Source organism: Schistocerca gregaria, chromosome 3, assembly GCF_023897955.1.
Source record: "Schistocerca gregaria isolate iqSchGreg1 chromosome 3, iqSchGreg1.2, whole genome shotgun sequence".
Taxonomy (NCBI): domain Eukaryota; kingdom Metazoa; phylum Arthropoda; class Insecta; order Orthoptera; family Acrididae; genus Schistocerca; species Schistocerca gregaria.
This window is the reverse complement of record NC_064922.1, coordinates 470603130-470623989: the sequence shown is the minus strand read 5'-3', so window position 1 is coordinate 470623989 and position 20860 is coordinate 470603130. Positions and strand designations below refer to the sequence as shown.

The following is a 20860-nucleotide window of genomic DNA, read 5'->3' as shown; positions in this document are numbered from 1 at the left end:
TTCTTTTACGTATGTTAGCATATAGACACCATTTCTCGTCACTAACAACGATACAGGAGAGGAATGGTCGATGCTGTCCACGAGCCAATTGATGACAAGTAAGAAGAGATCCACATATGGCCACCCGCTGGTTTTTCTTATTTTTGTTTAGAGCATGCCGTTCCCGTACACCACATTCCTGAATCTTCCACATTGCATGTGTATGTCTAACGATGGCGGAATGATCACAGTTCATCACATTTTCCAGTTCTCGAGTACAATGACGTGGGGTCAATGTGGATTCACGCGTTTAAACGATCTTCACCAAACTCTGAGGATCTTCCTGGATGTGGAGAGTCACTAACGCCAAACCGATCCTCCTTAAAACGAGAACAGCATTTTCTAACCGTGCTCTGTCCAATGGCATTACACCCATACACTGCACAAATGCTCCTGTCATTCTCAGCTCCAGTGAACTCAAACGAAAGAATATTTCCGAAATGTTCCGATTTCTCCACCCTGTACCTTATTTTCTAGCGTCCACAGCTGCACTCATTATCTCCAAATGACAGAATGACAATATATAAACTCAAATAGCAACACTAAACTACACATAAAAAATGATATTCTATATATAAAGCCATAGCAACTGGAATACCAACATGCAAAACAAAAACGCTCCGAACTTATCCACCAACCTTACACCTAAGACTTCCGAGGTTATAAATGTGGTTGCAGCTCCTTTCACTCTTATCACTTTAAACTATGCTATATTCGAAAAAAAGAACGCTCAAATACTTGTGACATCAGTGCAGAAATGAATGGTTTCAATATCAGTGCTAGAATTTAATTGTCTCAGTTCTTGCCTCTCATTGGCTCCGTGGAAGTACAGTATTACCCACTACTTACATGTAATTGACGAGTTGCCACCTGTGAGCAGTAAGGACATGCCGCCACAACTGCCGCTGACTCTGAACTGAAGGCAACGTCTTCTGAAGTTTAAGAGTGTGTGAAAGAAAACAGTGGTACATGCTTGAATTTACTAATAAACGCCCACGCTGCTAAAAGGTTTTTATTTTTCATTTATATTGAAGCCGTTTTAATCAGTGTTAATAAAAACCATGACAACTGTATTCCAGGTTTGTTAACAACGCCACACCCGGTTTAGTTCTAAATGAATATCTTCAGGTGGTCGAAAATTCATCAACAATCTCCATACTTTCGATCTCTTGAAGATGTTCATTTCGAATGATATCGGTTGTGGCGCAAGAAACGTAGGATACCTGAAATACAGCTATGGTGCTCCTTTTATAAACGTCAATGCATTCAGCAGTCGAGCACAAAACGATCAAGATTCATGATTATATAAATTTTTCAGTCCTTCTTTGTACAAAATTGAAAAACAATTAAATTGTCTTTTTCTTCAACTAATTCATGTGTATAGTGAGCTGGTTAGCAGCTTGTTGGACCTTCGTCGGTAAACAACTGACTGGTGGGCCTTTCTGTTTCCTTCCTAGTGGTACCTCAAAATTATGATGTAGTGAAGCAAGGTCAAATAGTTCATCATAGAGACAAATTACCTCACCATGGCGCAATATTCAGATTCCACCAGTAAACGCCTGCAATATAAAATCCAAAACTCATGGACTAGAATACTGACCTTTTATCAGAGGGAGCGATTATTCACTAAATCAATACACACCTGGGAACAGCAGCACTTTCGAAACACGAAAGACCAACAAAATTACATACGTTCAGCAGGTGCATCGATTGATATCTGGCCTTTATGCTCTAACATGCTCTTCATTTGCGGGCCATTAACCCCTCCATTAGCCCAGTCCACTTCCCCTCTCACCTCGTAAATGTTTCCTAGGTATACCGAAAGATACACTCCTCTTGAGGCCTCTTAAATACTGAACGAAGTATCAGAAAACGAAAGATATCGTTACAGGCAGTTATCTTTTCTGTATAAAATACATTGTTTAGATGCTAATTAGGTCTCTTTATGTTTCTGTGTGGTAAAATTCTAGGACCCCATGACTGTGCTAGCCACAAATCATTCATTCCCTGCGCATAAATATGCTTATGCAAAGGAAGAAGCAGAGTGATATTAGTAACTTCAATATTCACATTCACGTGTGTGACGCACTACAAGTTTTATTCCGTACAGACAATTACCTATTTTGGTAATGATTTCACTTTCACGAAAGTCTTGTAAATTATCAGCCATAGTGATCTCCCTCGACGAGTACTAACTCAAAACGCGCTTAATGGCGCACGCCATACGGTTTATAAAAATATGAAACGTTCCCTACAACTCTCCATGCATTCAAGCAGTAAATGAAAAACCGTCTTTACGCCTTCGCTAGCTTATCCTAATCTCACCATCCTTACACGAAATGTACGATGGGGCTAACATAATGTACAACTGACATGCAACCTTCCTAGAATGTCAATACTCTGGCCTTCCGACAACTTGTTTGGGTAAATTCTAAGTGAACCTTCTTGAGTCTATGCTAGTTCAAGTTGCCTCAGTATAACTGCATCTACATCTATTAGAGTGTGCGGTGGAGGGTACTTCTGGCACCAATATCTCATATATCTTTCCCCGTTCCATTTGCGAATGACGCGCGCGAAGAATGATTATCGTTGAGCACCTGTGTTAGCTCACATTTCCCAGATTTTCTCGTTGTATTCATTTCTTGAGACGTCGGAGACATCCCATTTTCTGTGACAGATAGAATGGCCACTAGAGTGCTTTCATTATTCGTATTTAGTGTTTCTATCAAACCTTAGTAGCACATATAAGGGGTGTGAACAGTGTTTGATATTGAGTGATCACTCTGAAGGACGCAGAGATGCTACGTGCCGTCTGAGAATGTGTTATCAGCACTTGACAGAGTTTGTAAATGGCCTCATTTTGGGTCTCCCTCTGACAGGCTAGTCACGCTGTGCAACATCCAAATTTGTTGAGCATTAGGATGTGATAGCGTCGCAATGTTGGACGCATGGAAACATGAGGGCACACATACTCGTTGTCCACGTCTGACCACCACAAGGAATGATCGCCGTATCGTGCGGCAAGCACATCGTAACCCTTGAAATCTATGCCTACCAAACGAGAACATACTTGAAACATAGTGTGCCATTCTGCGCCAAAGGGCGGAGACTATCAGCAACTCGGCTAAGAAATAACCATCCAATGCGTGGAATGCCGTTAGCACCATAAGACAAAAGGCTGCGATGGGAGTGGAGCCATGAACGGGAAGCATGGGCTCCTGATGAACGCTCTCACATCGTATTCAGCGTATGAAAAGGGTTCTGTACTACACTGGAGGCGAGACTGGTGGAGATCTCCTGTTCTTCGATGGTTTTGATTAAACGCACCAAGGATTGGGGAGCCAACAGTATGACTTCAAGCTACGACTGAGAAAGATCTGGCGCCATGATGTTACAACTTGTACATACTGCATTCTCATGCGCTACCTCTCTTGCGACAGTTACCTGGTGCCATTTTTCAGCAGAGCAATAATTGTCCACCCATGGCAATTCTTTCTCTGAACTCCTTTCCTGTTGCTGACACACTTCCTTGGCCGTCAATATCCTCAGATCAGTCCCCGATAGATATTGATCCAGCTCGGAACTTAAATCCGTCCAAGTGTCAGTATCCAGAATATCAAGGACACCCTGCAATAGTTCTGGCTCAGCTTGCCCCACGGGAGGATACAACAGCTGTACGACGAAACCGAATCAGTGCTTGCATCCATTGCAAAGGTCGCAACCTCATAATTCTAAGTTCTCTGCAAATTTCATTCAGTTTTGTAATGACCGATATAACACAGATACGCTCTCAATTCGTGATGTTTCTTGTCATTTCCTCCTTAGATTCCCTGTCCTTAAATTTTTTTTCGTGCAGTGTTTATTCCAATCCCAGTTTCAATAAACCTTCGGTTCTTAGTACTAGCATTATTGCTTTCATAAGTGATACTAATTGCAGGACCGTACCTTGGATGGTTTGGAACCGCGTGACCGCTACCGTCGCAGGTTCGAATCCTGCCTTGGTCATGGATGTGTGTGATGTCCTTAGGTTGGTTAGGTTTAAGTAGTCCTAAGTTCTAGGGGACTGATGACATCAGAAGTTAAGTCCCATAATACTCAGAGCCATTTCAGCTATTACCTTGGATGCACCTTACTAATATCACATTAGCTCTTTGTATATCTGACATGTGGCAACAATCGCTCTGTGGGAATAATGTGGCGTATCTCTCTTCGTTCTCGACAGCATCAGTGACCTCAAGAGGCAGATTTCTAATCTAAAATCGCCGTGTTCACGCCACGGATACTGGGCTACTTGCTTTCTGCATGTAGCACACTATTGACCTTTACAGCGCTCCCCCTGTACTGTGGGTACGATGCTACATATAGTGAGCTGAGTTTGCATTTTGCTTGAGATGCTAGATGACCCGAGAACCTAAGGTGTCCACATGCCGTGATCTGCGGAATGTTGCACACAGTGAGTTCGATAAGCGGTTGTAGAGCCTCTTCCATATCCCTGTCTGGAACTCCCGGCAGACATTCCGAGTGCACACTGCCATTCTTTCCCAACGTGCGTGCTATTTCCTTTAGGGGCTCCATTACCCGTCTAACGTTGGAGCTGCAAATGGATAACACAACGGCCTTCTGCACTTGACCGTACTTGCCAGGAAAATCGGCCACTGGTCCTACAGGAGAGGTATCTCGTGCTGATCCAGTTGTGCTAGCATCACTGGGTAGCATCTCGCACGTGTTGTTGAAGAGTAAGGAGCCAGCATTCAGACACGTTTCCACTTGCACGCTCTACCCAGAGACACATGAACTCGCCGTTGCCCACCATTTACGTTCGAGAGCAGACGGACTGGTCAGATGTTGCCTATGAGAAGACGTTGTGAGAGCTGGGTTTCCAAGGCACTCCAGTGGTACTGAAGATGCTGGAGCTTTCTCCAATGGTGTCTCAACGTCCTTGCAACTGCGAGCACAAGTAGACGGTGGTTATTGGAAGCTCCAGCTGTTTTCGGGCAGAGGCCAATTCTCCTTGTTTCTGCACACAACAAGCACACTCCTTGCCCGTTTCATACTGTATAAAAACTTTATTGTAAATATATGGTAAGCTGTTATGGGAGCAAACCGCTGGGGTCATCGGTCCATAAGCTTATGCACTACTTAATCTAACTTAAAGTAACTTACATTAAGGACAACACAAATAGCCATGCCCGAGGGAGGATTCGAACCTCCGACGGGGGTAGCCGCCAGGACCGTGACAAGACGTCCTAGACCGCGCAGCTACCCCACGGGGCGTTAAAACCTTTATAAGGTCTCTTAAAAATGCAAGAAAGGTAAACAAAGCTGTCATGACTAATAGAAAGATCAAACACACCTGTCAGCAAGAGACAATATTACATGACTGTGTCATTACCGAAGTTGGAATGCACACAGAATGGAAACGAGAAACATAAAAAAATAGCTCTAAAATATGCCATACAAAGTTCTGACTAAGATCGCCAAACCCGCATGCTCCTAAACGAAAAAATAAACAATATAAGTTACCTTTAACTGGAAAGTTACTGCACGAAAAACTAAGGAGGCACTTTGAAAATGTAACTAAACACTTGTCACTCCAGACAGGCACACAGTTATTATTCGCTTCTAGGTAGACGCTTTTAGGGAAACACTAATCTGTTTTCCTCAGCTTCATAAATAAGGCGAATCTGTCAAACTCGGAGATAGATTTAATGCAGCAGTGCTTTTAATACGTATATTCCTATGTAAACTGATATTCACATGCAATCCTTCACCATGTAATCTGCCTTAAGGAGATAGTTATAGCGAGAACTGCAGTTTAATGTGGTCCCAGAAACACTGAGCAAAAACACGATTTTAATACAGGAAGTAAGTAAAAGTGACAGGAAAAAAATACGATGAAGGGAGAAACCAACACAAGACTTTTGCATCTCTAGTAAGGCATTTTACAACAACGCCACCCAGTCAAATTATTTCTAACTGAAATCTTTCATTGTGCTGAAATGCAATCAACTATTGCTGCAAAGCATAACCATCGTCTATACGTTCACCAAATTAGTCACATTAAGCGAGGAACTTAATTTAAAAATTTAAATAATGAAATCAGATAAGAGACGTTACTAGTGCGTATTAGATATTCAAGACTAATTTTTTGTAAACAGCATAAATTGCTTTCAGATTATTCTCGCAAATCATTTTCTCTGAGCTATGTTGGTGCATTGTTCGACCTACTTTTTGGAAAATTAAATAGAACAATTGAAAAAGTTGCCAAATAATATTTGTTTTTTCCTCAGTATCACTCCGTATTATTGCGCTACGTATTTAAACAATGTGACTGCTCCAGACATTTACCATTGATTCTGGAGTCGTATATTGTCGTCATCTTTGCCTGCTAATAACACAGTTACCAAACAACAAATGAAGAGGTTTGGTTCGTAGTGAAGGCATATTATCAGCATGATATCTAATAATAAGTAAATTCAATTCTATGCTTAGCAAATGGGCGTTGGCGAATATGCAGGGTGTCCCTCATGCCGTCCTGAGTAAGCAGAGATGTTTAAGTGTAGCATTGCTCCAATATTTTATGAACTGTAAAGTGCTTATTCGTGTAGTGGAAATTGACTGTGCTGAGTATTTACAGAGTGTGGTGACACTGTTTTCGATTAGCACCAAGTATACCGCATAGCTCTACTTCGGTATCAGATGGGATCATCATCAACAGTGTCACTTGCTCTCATTCCATGAGAACAGTACCATGTAATTTAAAGAAAGACGTTACTGAAACGCCTAGTGATGAGAAACTACACTTGGAGGAAATAAACTGGCTGTGACAGTTTCACCGCCAACATAGTCACAGAGTCGAGAAAGGGTCCCTTAGCGCCCTCGTCTAATGAGATGGGAATAACGCACAGAAGTGATTTTTGTGTTTCCTAAGATCAGTACCAACCAGCCGCGCGCGATTAGCCGAGCGGTCTAGGGCGCTACAGTCATCGACTGTGCGGCTGGTCCCGGCGGAGCTTCGAGTCCTCCCTCGGGCATGGGTGTGTGTGTTTGTCCTTAGGATAATTTAGGTTAAGTAGTGAGTAAGCTTAGGGACTGATGACCTTAACAGTTAAGTCCCATAAGATTTCACACACAATTTAACATTTTGAACAGTACCAACCTATTTCACTGTTATGTGCTATACGTGGCACATTGTAAAGAGGCTTGTGTCCTGGAGAACTAAGTAGGTTCTCCGGTGGCCATCGAGACTACATAGACCCACAGAGACATATTTTAGGGCATTGTAGAAGTGCCTTAATCTCCTGAAAGAGCAAATCAGCGGTATGCGAATGGGAAAGGAAAATTGGGAAATAATTTGGTGCACGAAGTATCCTCTACCACATTCCTTACTAGGGCTAACGTAATACACACATGTTCAGAAAAAAACAGAACACCTTGAACGACTAGAGATAGTACGTTCATGTAGACGGGACACGTACATTAGTATTTTCTGCAGAAATGATTAGCATTTGAACGACCTCGGCCCGTGGTTTCAGGATCAACATCTCGTTGTCGCTATAAACCGAAGTTAACGGCTCATTATGACTTGAACAGACGAGTAGGATGCCTCGCAGACGTATGCGAGAACCGTACCGTCAAATCTGTGAGGTTGAAAGACGGCGCATTGTTGGCATGCCAGAAACATGCATCTATCTGGTAAACTGGTGCTTGTGTTTGACGAAGTGTTCCGGCACTGCATCGGATTTGTGCAAAATGGTTCACGTAAGGCTGTAGAACACGCCTAGATGGGTCGGGTGGCACCACTCAGACCAGCTCCCGACAAGATCGACATATCTGAATAGCACTGATGAGCAGATCTGCGTCCTCCGCGGCGGTAGCACAACAGTGCAACAGCGTAACAGATCTTACACTATCAGGGATGACAGTCCGTCGCCTTTTCTTTTGACATAGGTTCTCCTCCTACCTTTGACGAATGTGCATAAGCATGACGTCAAGCTGATTTCGGACGAATCCGTGTTCCGTTTGTTTGAAAATGATGGCCGTATTTTGGTTACTGCAGACAGGGGGAGTGGCATTGCAGTCACTGCTTTCGTACTAAACATACAGCTCCAACTCACGGCCCTAGTGTGTGGGGTGCTATTGGGTACAGCTACAAGTCACAGATGGTGCGTGTCAATGGCCCTGTGACCAGTGCGAGCTACGAGAATGACATCTTCAGACACACCCTTCTTGCACAACTCTCCAGATGCCATTTAACAGCAAGACAATGCACAATCATTCGGGAGGACGACGGTTCAATCCCGTCTCCGACCATCCTGATTTAGGTTTTCCGTGATTTCCCTAAATCGTTTCAGGCAAATGCCGGGATGGTTCCTTTGAAAGGGCACGGCCAATTTCCTATCTAATCCTTCCCTAACCCGAGCTTGCGCTCCGTCTCTAATGACCTCGTTGTCGACGAGACCTTAAACACTAACCACCACCACCAATGCACAATCTCATGTCGCTGGACGAAAACGTGCCTTCTTGGAATCATAGGATAGCCCTTCCCCCTGGCCCACCAGTTCACCAGACTTGTAGTCAATTAAAAATTGTGGGTTATGGAGAAACAACGGGTGCAGCGCTGTGACCAAATGCCAACCACCACAGATGAACTTTGGAACAAGGTGAAAGCAGCATGGGCGGCTATACCTGTGGTGTGCGTACTGTAAGACCTTCGGTACACACACCATCAGATTATTTGGCTTGTCGCTCTAACGAAGTAGGCGAGTGTCAGCAATATGTCTCGTGGTCTTATCGTGGCGTGTTTATCTTCTGCCGTTAGGTCAGACGATAGGAATGCCACTTGCACACTTAGAGTAGCAGATTGACGGTGACCAAATTTAAACAGAACTTGATTAATTTTTGCATATATTTATTAAAATAATAACAAGCATAAACATTACGTAACTTGATTCTGAATGCTATTTACAATTGACAATCTGAAGTTCCTTTGGTCTTGGTACGTTAATCTTATTCTCACATATCTCTGATATTTGACCAAGTGTCTATACATTTATGTTCATGGCTATGTACAGGAATATGATAATCTTCTTAGGTGCAGACTGAAACTTGACTATAGACTGGTACAGGCTAACGCAGACGCGTACAGACTGGTGCAGACAAATGCAGACTGACTAATCGGAGGTCTGTACACTCGTTATAATACCTCGCGCGTTCAGGTATCACTGCGCGAGTGTGATCCGCGAGGAGAAAAGTTTCTACGTTAGCAGCAATCTCATTGGCTGCGTTACATATTAATACGCGGATCGGCGGAAGCAGAATTTGGTGCGTCTCTAAGGCAGCGCCATCTCGTAGTGCGGAGACGGACGAGCGCTGCGCCTGCGCTGTTGTGCTTAGCGGGGCGCGCACTAGTGGGAAAGTTGCGTACGCGCTGACTACGCGGAACTAAGTACACAACAATACCACACGACACCATTCGCGTCTTATACAATGTCGAAGGCAACAAGCAGGGACACGTTATGCCCCACGGCGGGCCCTGTGCCTATTAGGCTACAGGATACACGTGGAACCGAGATGTCTGAGATGGAAATCATTTCTGCAAGACATATTAATGTAAGTGACGTGTGAATATGAACGTCCTGTCTGTAGTCGTTCAATGTGTTCTGATTTTTTCTGAACATGATTGTATGTCTTTAAATAGGTGTGCCCATGAAGTATCTGCACGTCTCAGCGTCAGCGCCATGCTCCATGGTCAGCTATTCGACTCACGACGATTAGACAGTCGTTAACTGTCTCATGTTGCAGTTCCCCTTGAAGCAACACCATTCTACATCGTGGTATAAATTGGGAAATTGATGCACAGGTGAATCCGCTGTAAATTAAAATACAAGGTGCACAGGGTCGTTTCTAGCAACTTATTATCTACTGGGAGCGCTATTGTGTAAGTCTTAATCGCCACAGAAGCAGATAAACTTGAAGTGTTCTAAAGTCGAGGCTAAAGCTTTACAAGTGGACCCTCAGGGTATCAGTTTCTTTATCGAGTTGTGAGAGGCAATTTGTCAATCTATACAGGAAAATAATTGTCGCAATCATCGAGAGCAGCCTTCGGCGCCTTAAACAGCGTCATTTCAGAACAAATGAATGCAATTTTGAAAGGCAGAATGATTTCTTTTCTCGGAAGATGTCAAAATATTCGACAATAATTTGTGAAACGAATATCAACGGAAAAGAAACTAAAAGGGAAAAGGATTTGGATGTTCATGTAACGGTTTATAGAGGAGTGATCCAAACGAATAGAGCAAAGTGTAGAGTAGCAATACCGACAACAAATGCAAAAACAAGATTCACAGCATTACCTTCGTAAATGAAAGAATAGTGTCAGTAAATCTAAAAATAGGGAGGTGCTATCTCACAATAACAGCTGTTTTTACCCCTAAGGAAAGAAGACACTCAAGTGTCCCCTGAATATCTTCAAAAGCAATTGTACCAAAACAGGAAAGAGTATCTAAGGGGAGACCTTAATGCACATGCATTGATGCCGTTACCTGGATCAATAGGAACAATTGGAGAGCAGGTAATAAATAACAATTTGCACGAATTACAACACATTCTAACACATAATCAAATGAAAATTACCAATAATTTCTTAAGAATGAGGGATATTCAAAATTCAAATGAAGAGCAATGAACTGTTGACAGACTATTGTCTATGTCACAGCGAACAAAAAACCGTAGGACTAGTATAAGATGTAAAACTACATAGAGATAGCGACATAGATCATTTCCTGGCTACTGCCAAGGGAAACCTGATTACTAGATGCACGAAATTTCGAGTTTGCAAAGCCTACCTCCTGCAACAAAGTTCAAAAAATGGTTTAAATGGATCTGAGCACTATGGGACTTACCTTCTGAGGTCATCAGTCCCCTAGAATTTAGAACTACTTAAACCTAACTAACATAAGGACATCACTCACATCCATGCCCGAGGCAGGATTCGAACCTGCCGCCGTAACGGTCACGCGGTTCCAGACTGTAGCGCTTAGAACCGTTCGGCCACCCCGGCCGGCTGCAACAAGGCAGTATAAAAAGTCTGTCCCGACTGCGACTCGCGCATTATATACAAAACAAATTTACAGAAAATAATATAATACATAATAGGAAATTATAAAAGCGCGCGTGATCCAGGTCGCGACGGATGCGATAGGGACGAAAAAGAAATTTAGGCGGAGAAAATCAAAATAGGGAATGAAGATGTAACAAATGCAATTAAAGAGGAACAAAAAGCTTACGTTACATATATGGACAATACAGAAGAAATGATAGAGTGGTACCAAAAAGTTTGACTGTGCTAAGAAAATAGTGAGAGAAGCGTATCAAGAATCGTCGGATGGAGTGATATCGAACATGATCTATATGGAAGACAAAAGAGGGCTTATAAATTCCTGAAGTAATAGACAGGAAAACGATTCCTCATGATTACACGTAACAGATAGACTTAGATAAAACATATCAAGCCTTACCGTTAAAAAGCAATGATATAACTCATCCAACGAACATAGACCAGGAAAAAGAAGAACATGTTACATTGGACAAGATAAAAGTAGCATTAAAGTTCCTGAGGCAGAATAGAAAAGCAACAGGACCCGATAATATTAATACAGAACTTATCAAATGTGGAGGACTAACATTAGGATTGAGGCTGTTGCATGTATTAAATTGATGTTAAAAGATGAAGGCTTTTGGAGAGTGGCAGAGGTGACATCACAAAAAAAGAAAACTCGAAATGTTTGTAAATATTACAGAGGATTAAATATGCCGAATACTGGCTATATATCATATGTGCCAATAACTAATAAAAGACTGAGAAGAATACGTGACGACCTCTTACTTTGAAAGAAAATTTTTTCAGAAATGTACATCATGCATTGTGAATGTTGTCGTTGCGTGGCAGAGAGGTAGATAATTTAAAAAAGACGAGAAGATAATCTCGTGAACCATACAGCATTTGTAGATTATGAAAGTATTCGATAGGTTGAAAATTATCTAATACAAGTGATAAAATGTTTGTAGGTAAATAACCAGGGGGAATAAACAGGGGAGTATGAAATGGTTGAAAAATTCTGCCAACATTGTTACACAAAGGAAACAGGAAGTTAACCCAGGAATAAAATTAATACCTAGAAACATACATTTAAATACTTTGCTTTTCGCTGATGATCAAATTATTCAAAAGAGACTGAGAATGATTTATAATATGCACTGCATCCCTTGGACTTAGCAGGTACATTCAATAACTTGAAAATATCACGAAATAAAACCAAAGTCATGACTTTTAAAGGAAAATCCTTGTTACGTTCTGTAATAACTCTAAATGGAAATTAGTTGAAATGGTGTCTCAATCTCAACTATTCAGACGCGACACTGACATACCCAATAAGTTATTCAAGTTTCAAAAGATACGTGGCATCGTACATAGAACATTAGCCAACAAAATCAGGAAAAAAACGAAGATAAAATTCTACCAAATAATCGCAACTCCTATGCTCGCATAAGGATGTGATCTCTCAGAGTATATCCATTCACTTTCCTTAACAATTTAATATCGGCTGAATGTATCTTCTTTGTCTTTCTTTGTTTCTGTTCTGGCAACTCCTATGCTCACATAAGGAAGTGAAACCAGGACAATAACAAAAACAGACAGGAAGAGGATACAGTCAGTTGAGATTAAATTTTTAAGGGAAGGGAAACGATGTACTCTGGGAGATCAAATAAAGAATTCTGAATTAAAGATAGAATTAATTATATTTTGTATGAATGAAAGTATGAAATATAAGATAACAAAATGGACGAAGTATACTGAATGAACTGGGGGAGGGAGGGGGGGGGGGGTGGCAGAGAGAATAGTCAGCCAACGGCCTTGCCACAGTGGTAACACCGGTTCCCGTCAGATCACCGAAGTTAAGCGCTGTCGAGCTGGGCTAGCACTTGGGTGGTTGACCATCCTGCCTGACGAGCGCTGTTGGCAAGAGGGGTGCACTCAGCCCTTGTGACGCAAACTGAGCAGCTGCTTGATTCAGAAGTAGCTCCGGTCTCGAAAACTCGTTATGTATTGGTGGAGTGTTAGTTCACCGCACAGATACACATACCACACGGATCTGTAATACAGGGAAATATAATAAGGAAACTAGTCACAACGAGAGCAGAAGTAGCTTGTTAAAAGCTGCCGTGTCATTTGTATGTCTGAAGGGCTTTGCTGTCGTATGGAGAGCCACTGAACATGTAACTTCATGTAAGGAAAATGTTTGAACGTGGAGAAGACACGGGCTACCACTGTTATGAGAGGTGATAAAACTTTGTCGAGTACTAACTATTACGCACAGAAGTAGATTTCCGTCTTCTATCTTTGAAGGAAGTTTTAGTTCGATGAGTTCATGTTGTTACGCCGGAAACGCTGATATCTGCATTGGGTACCCAAAAATTGTTTTCTGTCTCTTGTGCTGCAGTCCTTTCCATATAATGCTGCTATATCTGTAACAAAAAAAACTAGTTTTAATCCGGGGTGATTAAACTGCTAGAGAAGTTCATAGGTATGTTGAAATTATCACCTCCAAATGTCGTTGGTAAATGATTGATAAATTCTGTTTTGAGAATATGTTGTGTGGCAAGTGTTTATGTTGTTTTTGAGCAAATAATTCTTTCTGTTTTTCATTCATTTGTAGCACAATGAAACAGGAAATATCGGATGACAGCTGTTTAGGATCTCGAAACTTATGACGTTGCGGTATATTCAGTATTCGCTGGTTCGTTAAGTATGTTGCACATCATACCGCATTTTCTCTCAAGTAGTGTTTCACATTTAAGGATCCAGGAGTACTGTATCTATCATTGGCATATTGGTAACTCCTAAATTAAACTTTAGTATTACGTTTATGCCGAGAGCAATGTCACTTACCTCTTTATGCACCTAGGGGGTGACTTCAGGGTGCTCATAATTACTCAGAGCTCCACGCATAGCAACACAGTCCCGTCTGGCGAAATGGCGGGTTTCTCGGCACTATTATGAAGAACCTACAGGTAGTCAATACTGCAATTCTCGGTGCTTGCCCCTTCGAGTGGAGATACGAGAAAGTGAGTATTTAGACACTGAAAATGGATGGAGAGCAATGGGGATCGTCCTGCACATGAAAACCTAATACTCCACCCCCCCCCCCCCCTCCTCAAACTAAGAAAAGCATAGTAGCTTATTAGGATTATTGCCTGAAGTCCGAAAGCATATACAGGCTGTCTCACCTTTGGGTCGTCAGGCACATTTCCTCTGGTGTTTCGGCATATATTTGCAATTTAACTTGTGCAGCGTATAGCTGGACTCAGCCCAAACAAATGCTGCTCATCACGTCTTTTATGCGAAGCTCAGCGTGGGCGAAATGCTTCGGTTCGTTTCTCGTTCCAAACAAAATGAGCTTTAAAGCGCAATTTTACGTGCCCATTCGATTGAGCGGTGCCGTACTATTCCGGCGCGATATTTGTTTTCTCTAACGAGAGTGATAAACACGAAAAAAACAAAACCGTACCGCAGTAGACCCACGCTGACTGGTGCCGCCATGCAGCAGTGCTGTCCAGTTCATGTTGGAGTACTGGTTATTCTTCGTTCTTTACTGTTCTTATTAAACATATCCACACAACGAACATCGCACTAGACAATTCTGGGATCGGTCTATTGAATGGACACATAAACTTTCATTAAAAAGACATTTTATTTGCAGCGGGAAACAAACGAACTCTTTACATCGACACTGGATGTCGCATCGAAAATGTGACAAGGAATATTTGCTTGGAATGATTTCCGTTAGACACTGAAAAAACGAAATTGCAAATATCTGCGAAACATCACAGAAAATTCGGCCTACGATTCTTAGGAGAGATAGCCTAAAGAGTTGCATATGTTGCAGCAATGATAGTTGAGTGATTCACTGCTTCTCAGACCCATGCCACATAAAGATAAAGTGACAACATTGAAATGTTTCCAAATATTTCAACGGAAAAGGAATTACAAAGTGCAGACCTCGAGTGCATTGTTTATTGACAATGGAAATTCATTACACTAGCGAGTTTCCAGAAATTCATCAAACAATACAAAACAGTTAATGTTTGACAACGTGTTGTTATACGGAGCAAAAACTCTACGTACACACGAGGTCCAGCATTTCCCTTGCCATGTAATGATGAGAAGTTGCAGACCGATCCAAAAACTGCTTTGCGCACATGTCTGCAAAGCAGTTTGGAGTCGGTCTATACTAACCACCTTAGACTTACATATGCTAGGATCTTTCGTTGTTGAATGTTAAGTCAACACTGCCCTCTGGACGATGTTTAAGTAACGGTAAAGCAGTTAGCCAAATTCTTCTCTGGTTAAATTTTACAGGCGCAAACGTACTCAAAGCTTGCTACGATGTCAAAAAATGCTTTCATTAGGTAATTCTGTATGACAATAAACTGTGATAAGAAGTGCATTTTATTTAGACTTAACAAACACTGCATCTACGTACATACACCTATTTCAAAGGGAACATTGAACTATTGGTAGTCATTCCCTTTCAAATATTCGTTTCAGAGTGACACAGAAGTCCGAAGTGTAATTTCGTGTCCTACGTAGCAGTCTAGTCACAACCAGAAGAACCTCTTTGAAACAGGTAGTTCACAATAGGGTGTTTTACATTTTGGATAGTCTTTCCGCATTAACGTGTGCTCTCTTCCAGAGAAAGGAAGTTCCTGTGTTATGGTGCTGACAAATAAATAGCGTTTACGTTACTTAACACGTGAAAAACTACACAACATTCGGTATCCTTCTACTAGCAGATTTTACGGATCATGCTTTAATTTCTGTTACAAGCTTTAAGAACTAGTAGAGGGGAATGGGTACAAACAATCTGAACATATACCCAAATCCGAATGCATATTGTTTTCGACCTACAACCACAACGTTTTTAGATACTTACTGGCCTACTGTTGAGGCAGTTGTTGCGTCTTGAAATTGGCTTTTATGGTGACTAATAGGATCAACACATATTCCAGAAGCTACGATTCCGGATGTAGGTTCCTATGCAAAACATTGTGCGCTCAGCCCTTTCCAGAACTCCTACAAGTTTCTCCTTCATTTTCTTCCCTACTTCTTCTCTAAGTTTCCCTGTTTGTCTACGGAGTCGGCCTTCATATATGGATTCTGTAAAAGTTACTGTTAGTTGGTGGCCAGATGTCCTTCCAGATGCCACCATCTCTGCAATCAATTTGCCTGCGTTTAGAGTCAAGTCGAGTTCAAATGTGAGAACGTGTTTTCTAAGTGTATGTGTAGCGTCTATCTCAGGTGGGACGTGGGTAACAGCCCGGTATTTACCTAGGTACATGCGGAAAACCACCAAAAAACAACATCCTAGCTGGCTGGCCCAATGGCTCTAGTCGTAAATCCACGAGCCGCCTTCGGTTCACGGCTGGTTCCGCTTTCTGAATCGAGAAAGCAGCGTATTGACGCTCTCCGGCGAGTTCCATGTCTTTGAAGTTTGTAATCTGAAGTTACAAACGACCAGCATAAACTGACGAGTTTCGTCTGTACGAGCATCGTACCGAAAGGAATGCCTCCTACTTTTGTGTGGTGACTTTGTATGTCCATGTCAGATGTTCTTGAAGTAGCGCTAGTGCCTGAACCTTCCCCTCTCATCTGCTGGTGGTTCTGTCGTTCTGTGGTAGTTGGCGCCAGTCTTATTTCGACGCGCATGTAAAACAGCGATGTGCGATTGAATTCCCCGCTGCTAAAGAAATTGTGCCAATTGAAATCCATCGACGCATGTTATCCTAAAATTGTATGGAAACGATACAACACACGTGAACAATGTGAGGCGATGGGCACGCCATTTAGAAGGTGGAGAGGAGGGTGTGCGTGGAAAGCCGCGACCTGGTCGACCCAGCACAGCTGTCCTCCCTCGCAATGAAGTTCATGTTGATTAGACCACCCGTGCTCATCGACGGATAAATAGCAGAAAATTGTGTGCAAAGCTGAATGTCAGCTGTAATGCCTTAGAAACAATGTTGGATTAACTTGGTTGTCGCAAAGTCTATGCGCAAGGGTCCCGCGGATGTTTACAGAATAAAAAAACTCATCGAATGGAAATTTGTCGGGACCTGTTGGACCAATATGAAGCTGAAGGTAACAATTTTCTGATTAGCATCGTCACCAGAGATGAGACATTCAAACCTTTTTCATGGAACTGCACAAGCTTTCCTATGCCTTTTGCGTACTTAGTTGTTACGAACGTCCACTTCCAGGATGCCATCGATAGTGTTACCCGCCCAAAAAGTCCTTCAAGCTGGGAAAATGTTGGTAATCAGTTGAGGCGAAGACTTGTAGAACACAACAATGTAAGAACAAGTGTAGGCTTAAAGTCGATGATCAAGATTCCCTTTCACACTCGATATATTGTGGCCATAGCCTTCTCGGTGCTAAGATCTGAATATTTTCGTTACTGTTGGGGTTCTTAAATGGATATCATTCTATTGGTTCGCGTTCTGTTTCTAAGATTTTATGAGGACAGCTGGTGTAGTTGCCGGTGAAACTGTAGCTCAAAATCTCCTTGCTATTCTTGTCTTAACGTTTAAAAGCTGACCTTCTGTCCATAGTATTTCTAGAATGGACTCATTACTATTCAAAAAACCGTATTACACTTCGAATCTAAGACTTAGTTGGAGTGTTAATTTTGTGATACATTACAAAAACCGTACAAATAGACGATAAACGTTCCTGGTCGCTGATAGCGTCGAACTGGCGTCAACGGTTAAAATAACTAATTTACAACTTGTACAGAAAACAGTCGGTAGTTAGAGTCGAGGGGCATGAATGGGAACCAAAGGTTGAGAAGGGAGTGAGAGAGGCTTGTAGCTCACCGCCGGTGTTATCTGTAGAATAAAGGAAACCAAAGAACAATCTGGTTAGGAATTATTCAGAGAGAAAAAATAAAAACTTGCAGGTCTGTCGATGATATAGTAGCAGTAATTCTGTCAGAGACAGTAAAGGACTTAGAAGGGTATTTGAACGGAATGGACAGTGTCTCCGAAAGGAGGATATAAATGAACATCAACAAAAGCAAAACAAGGATAAAGGAAATTAGTCGAATTAAATTAGGTGATTCTGAGGGAATTAGGTTAGGACAGCAAAATGACTGATGAAGCACGAAGGAGAGACAATATTAAATAAAGAGTAATATGAAATGGCAAGAAAAGTGTTTATGAAGAACAGAAACTTGTTAAGATGGAATATAGATTTAAGTGTTAGGAAATCTTTTCTGAAGGTATATGCCCAGAGTGTAGCCTTGTATGGAAGACCACATCAACAACACGACAGGGCAGTAGGGACGAGGCAGAATTACGCTGCCAACGTTCTGTAATTTTGGCATCACCGTCGTAACGCAGAAGTTCCGTTGCGCTGCAGTGCGACGCCAGTGCGAGGTGGTTTGGAGAGTGAGGTGAGTGTCTGGGTGTTGCAGAGATGCGCTGCGCCGCCGCCGCCCTGTGCCTGCTGGTCGCCCTCGCCGCCCTCTGCGCCGCCGCCGCCGCCGCCCCCGCGGCTCACTACGGCCGCGGCTCCCGCCCCCGCACGATACGGGGCTTCAAGAACGTGGCACTCTCCACTGCGCGGGGCTTCGGCAAGCGAGACGGCAACCAGCTGGAGGCCGCGCTCGCTGACCGCGACACCACCCTCCCGGACAGGTACGCCTCCCTCAAACCGAAGGGTCCGTTTAATGTTTGTTTCTTTATTCAACCTCATGACATTGCCGCCTTCAAGCTATCTCTTACATAGGACGAGGGTTTAACATACACAGTACTTTTTCACATACATTTCGAAACCTCATAAATGCCTCCCTTACCGACGCAGAAGTTTGAAAATTGTCGAAAAAGTGTCTACAGCATTCCTCTGTAATGGTGCAAAATAGTGGCGGCCGGTGGCTCACCCCCGGGCTCGACGATCCTTCAGACAGTAAGATGGCGCCACAGTGGACGTGTCACACAATGGAAAGATTGTCACATCGTACCAGCTTACTAACATTTGGCTCTTTCATTTGACGTCTCTGCGATGGAGATCATAATTGCCATACCCAGCTTCGAAATCACGATGTTTTCTTGTGACTGGTCGAGCAAACCATCTCAGACCTACCGCCGTTGAGAACCTTAACGTAAGAACCTCAGCGTCTGATACACTAGTGGCCATTAAAATTGCTACACCACGAAGATGATGTGCTACAGGAAGAAGATGCTGTGGTATGCAAATGACTAGCTTTCCAGAGCTTTCACACAAGGTTTGCGTCGGTGGCGACATCTACAACGTGTTGACATGAGGAAAGTTTCCAACCGAAAAACAGCAGTTGACCGGCGTTGCCTGGTGATACGTTGTTGTGAAGCCTCGTGTATGGAGGAGAAATGAGTACCATCACGTTACCGACTTTGATAAAGATGGGGTTGTAGCCTATAAGGATTGCGGTTACTCGTATCGCGACATTGCTGCTCGCGTTGGTCGAGATCCAATGACTGTTAGCACAATATGCAATCGGTGGGTTCAGAAGGCTAATATGGAACGCCATGCTGGATCCCAACGGCCTCCTATCACTAGCAGTCGAGATGACACGCATCGTATCCGCATGGCTGTAACGGATGTGCAGCCACTTCTCGATCCCTGAGTCAACAGATTGGGACGTTTGCAAGATAACAACCATCTGCACGAACAGTTCGACCACGTTTGCAGCGGCGTGCACTGTCAGCTCGGAGACCATGCGGTTACCCTTAACACTGCATCACAGACAGGAGCTCGTGCGATGGTGTACTCAACGACAAACCTGGGTGCACGAAAGGAAAAATGTCATTTGTTTCGGATGAATCCAGGTTCTGTTTACAGCATAATGATGGTTGCGTCCGTGTTTGGCGACATCGCAGTGAACGCATATTAAAAGCGTGTATTCGTCATCGTCACACTAGCGTATCGCCCAGCGTGATGGTATGGGGTGCCATTGGTTACACGTCTCGGTCAACTCTTGTTCACACTGACGGCACTTTGAACAGTGGACTTTACATTTCAGATGTGTTACGACCCGTGGCTCTACCCTTCATTCGATCCCTGCGAAACCCTACATTTCAGCAGGATAATGTACGACTGCATATTGCAGGTCATGTATGGGCCTTTCTGGATACAGAAAATGTTCGACTGGTGCCCTGGACAGCACATTCTCCAGATCTCTCACCAACTGAAAACGTCTGGTCAATGTTGGCCGAGCAACTGGCTCGTCACAAGAAGCCAGTAACTACTCTTGATCAACTGTGGTATTGTGTTGAAGCTGCATGGGCAGCTGTACCTGTACACGCCATCCAAGCTCTGTTTGACTCCATGCCCAGGCGTATAAAGGCCGTTATTACAGCCAGAGGTGGTTGTCCTGGGTACTGATTTCTCAGGATCTATACTCACAAATTCCGTGAAAATGCAATCACATGTCAGTTCTAGTATTATATATGTGTCCAATGAATACCCATTTATTATCTTCATTTCTTCTTGGTGTAGCAATTTTGATGGCCAGTAGTGCATAAAGGGCTTCAATGAAACCAACACTTTACTTGCAACATTGATTCCAACGCATTTTCCAGTCGGAAACGACAGTTCGCAGTGTGATGAACAAAATCCTGACGTTCTTGCTGCTTGTGGCACTGCTGACATGTCATGGGCGATTCATCCCTTCTCGATGGACATCATGACGCTGCAGCCTCTTGAACGTAATCTCACCCCCCTGGACTG

General features: G+C 42.9%; 1 protein-coding gene across 2 annotated transcripts in view; it reads left to right on the top strand.

The window, feature by feature from the left end:
• The window catches only part of LOC126354277 (allatotropins-like), a 327713-nt gene that overhangs the window by 287434 nt on the left and 19419 nt on the right, over positions 1-20860 (top strand). For both annotated transcript variants that reach the window (XM_050003818.1, XM_050003817.1), the window contains exon 2: positions 18570-18792. In XM_050003818.1, the coding sequence (XP_049859775.1) occupies positions 18572-18792 (221 nt within the window). In that variant the 5' untranslated portion in view covers positions 18570-18571. The remainder of the gene's footprint in view (positions 1-18569; positions 18793-20860) is intronic.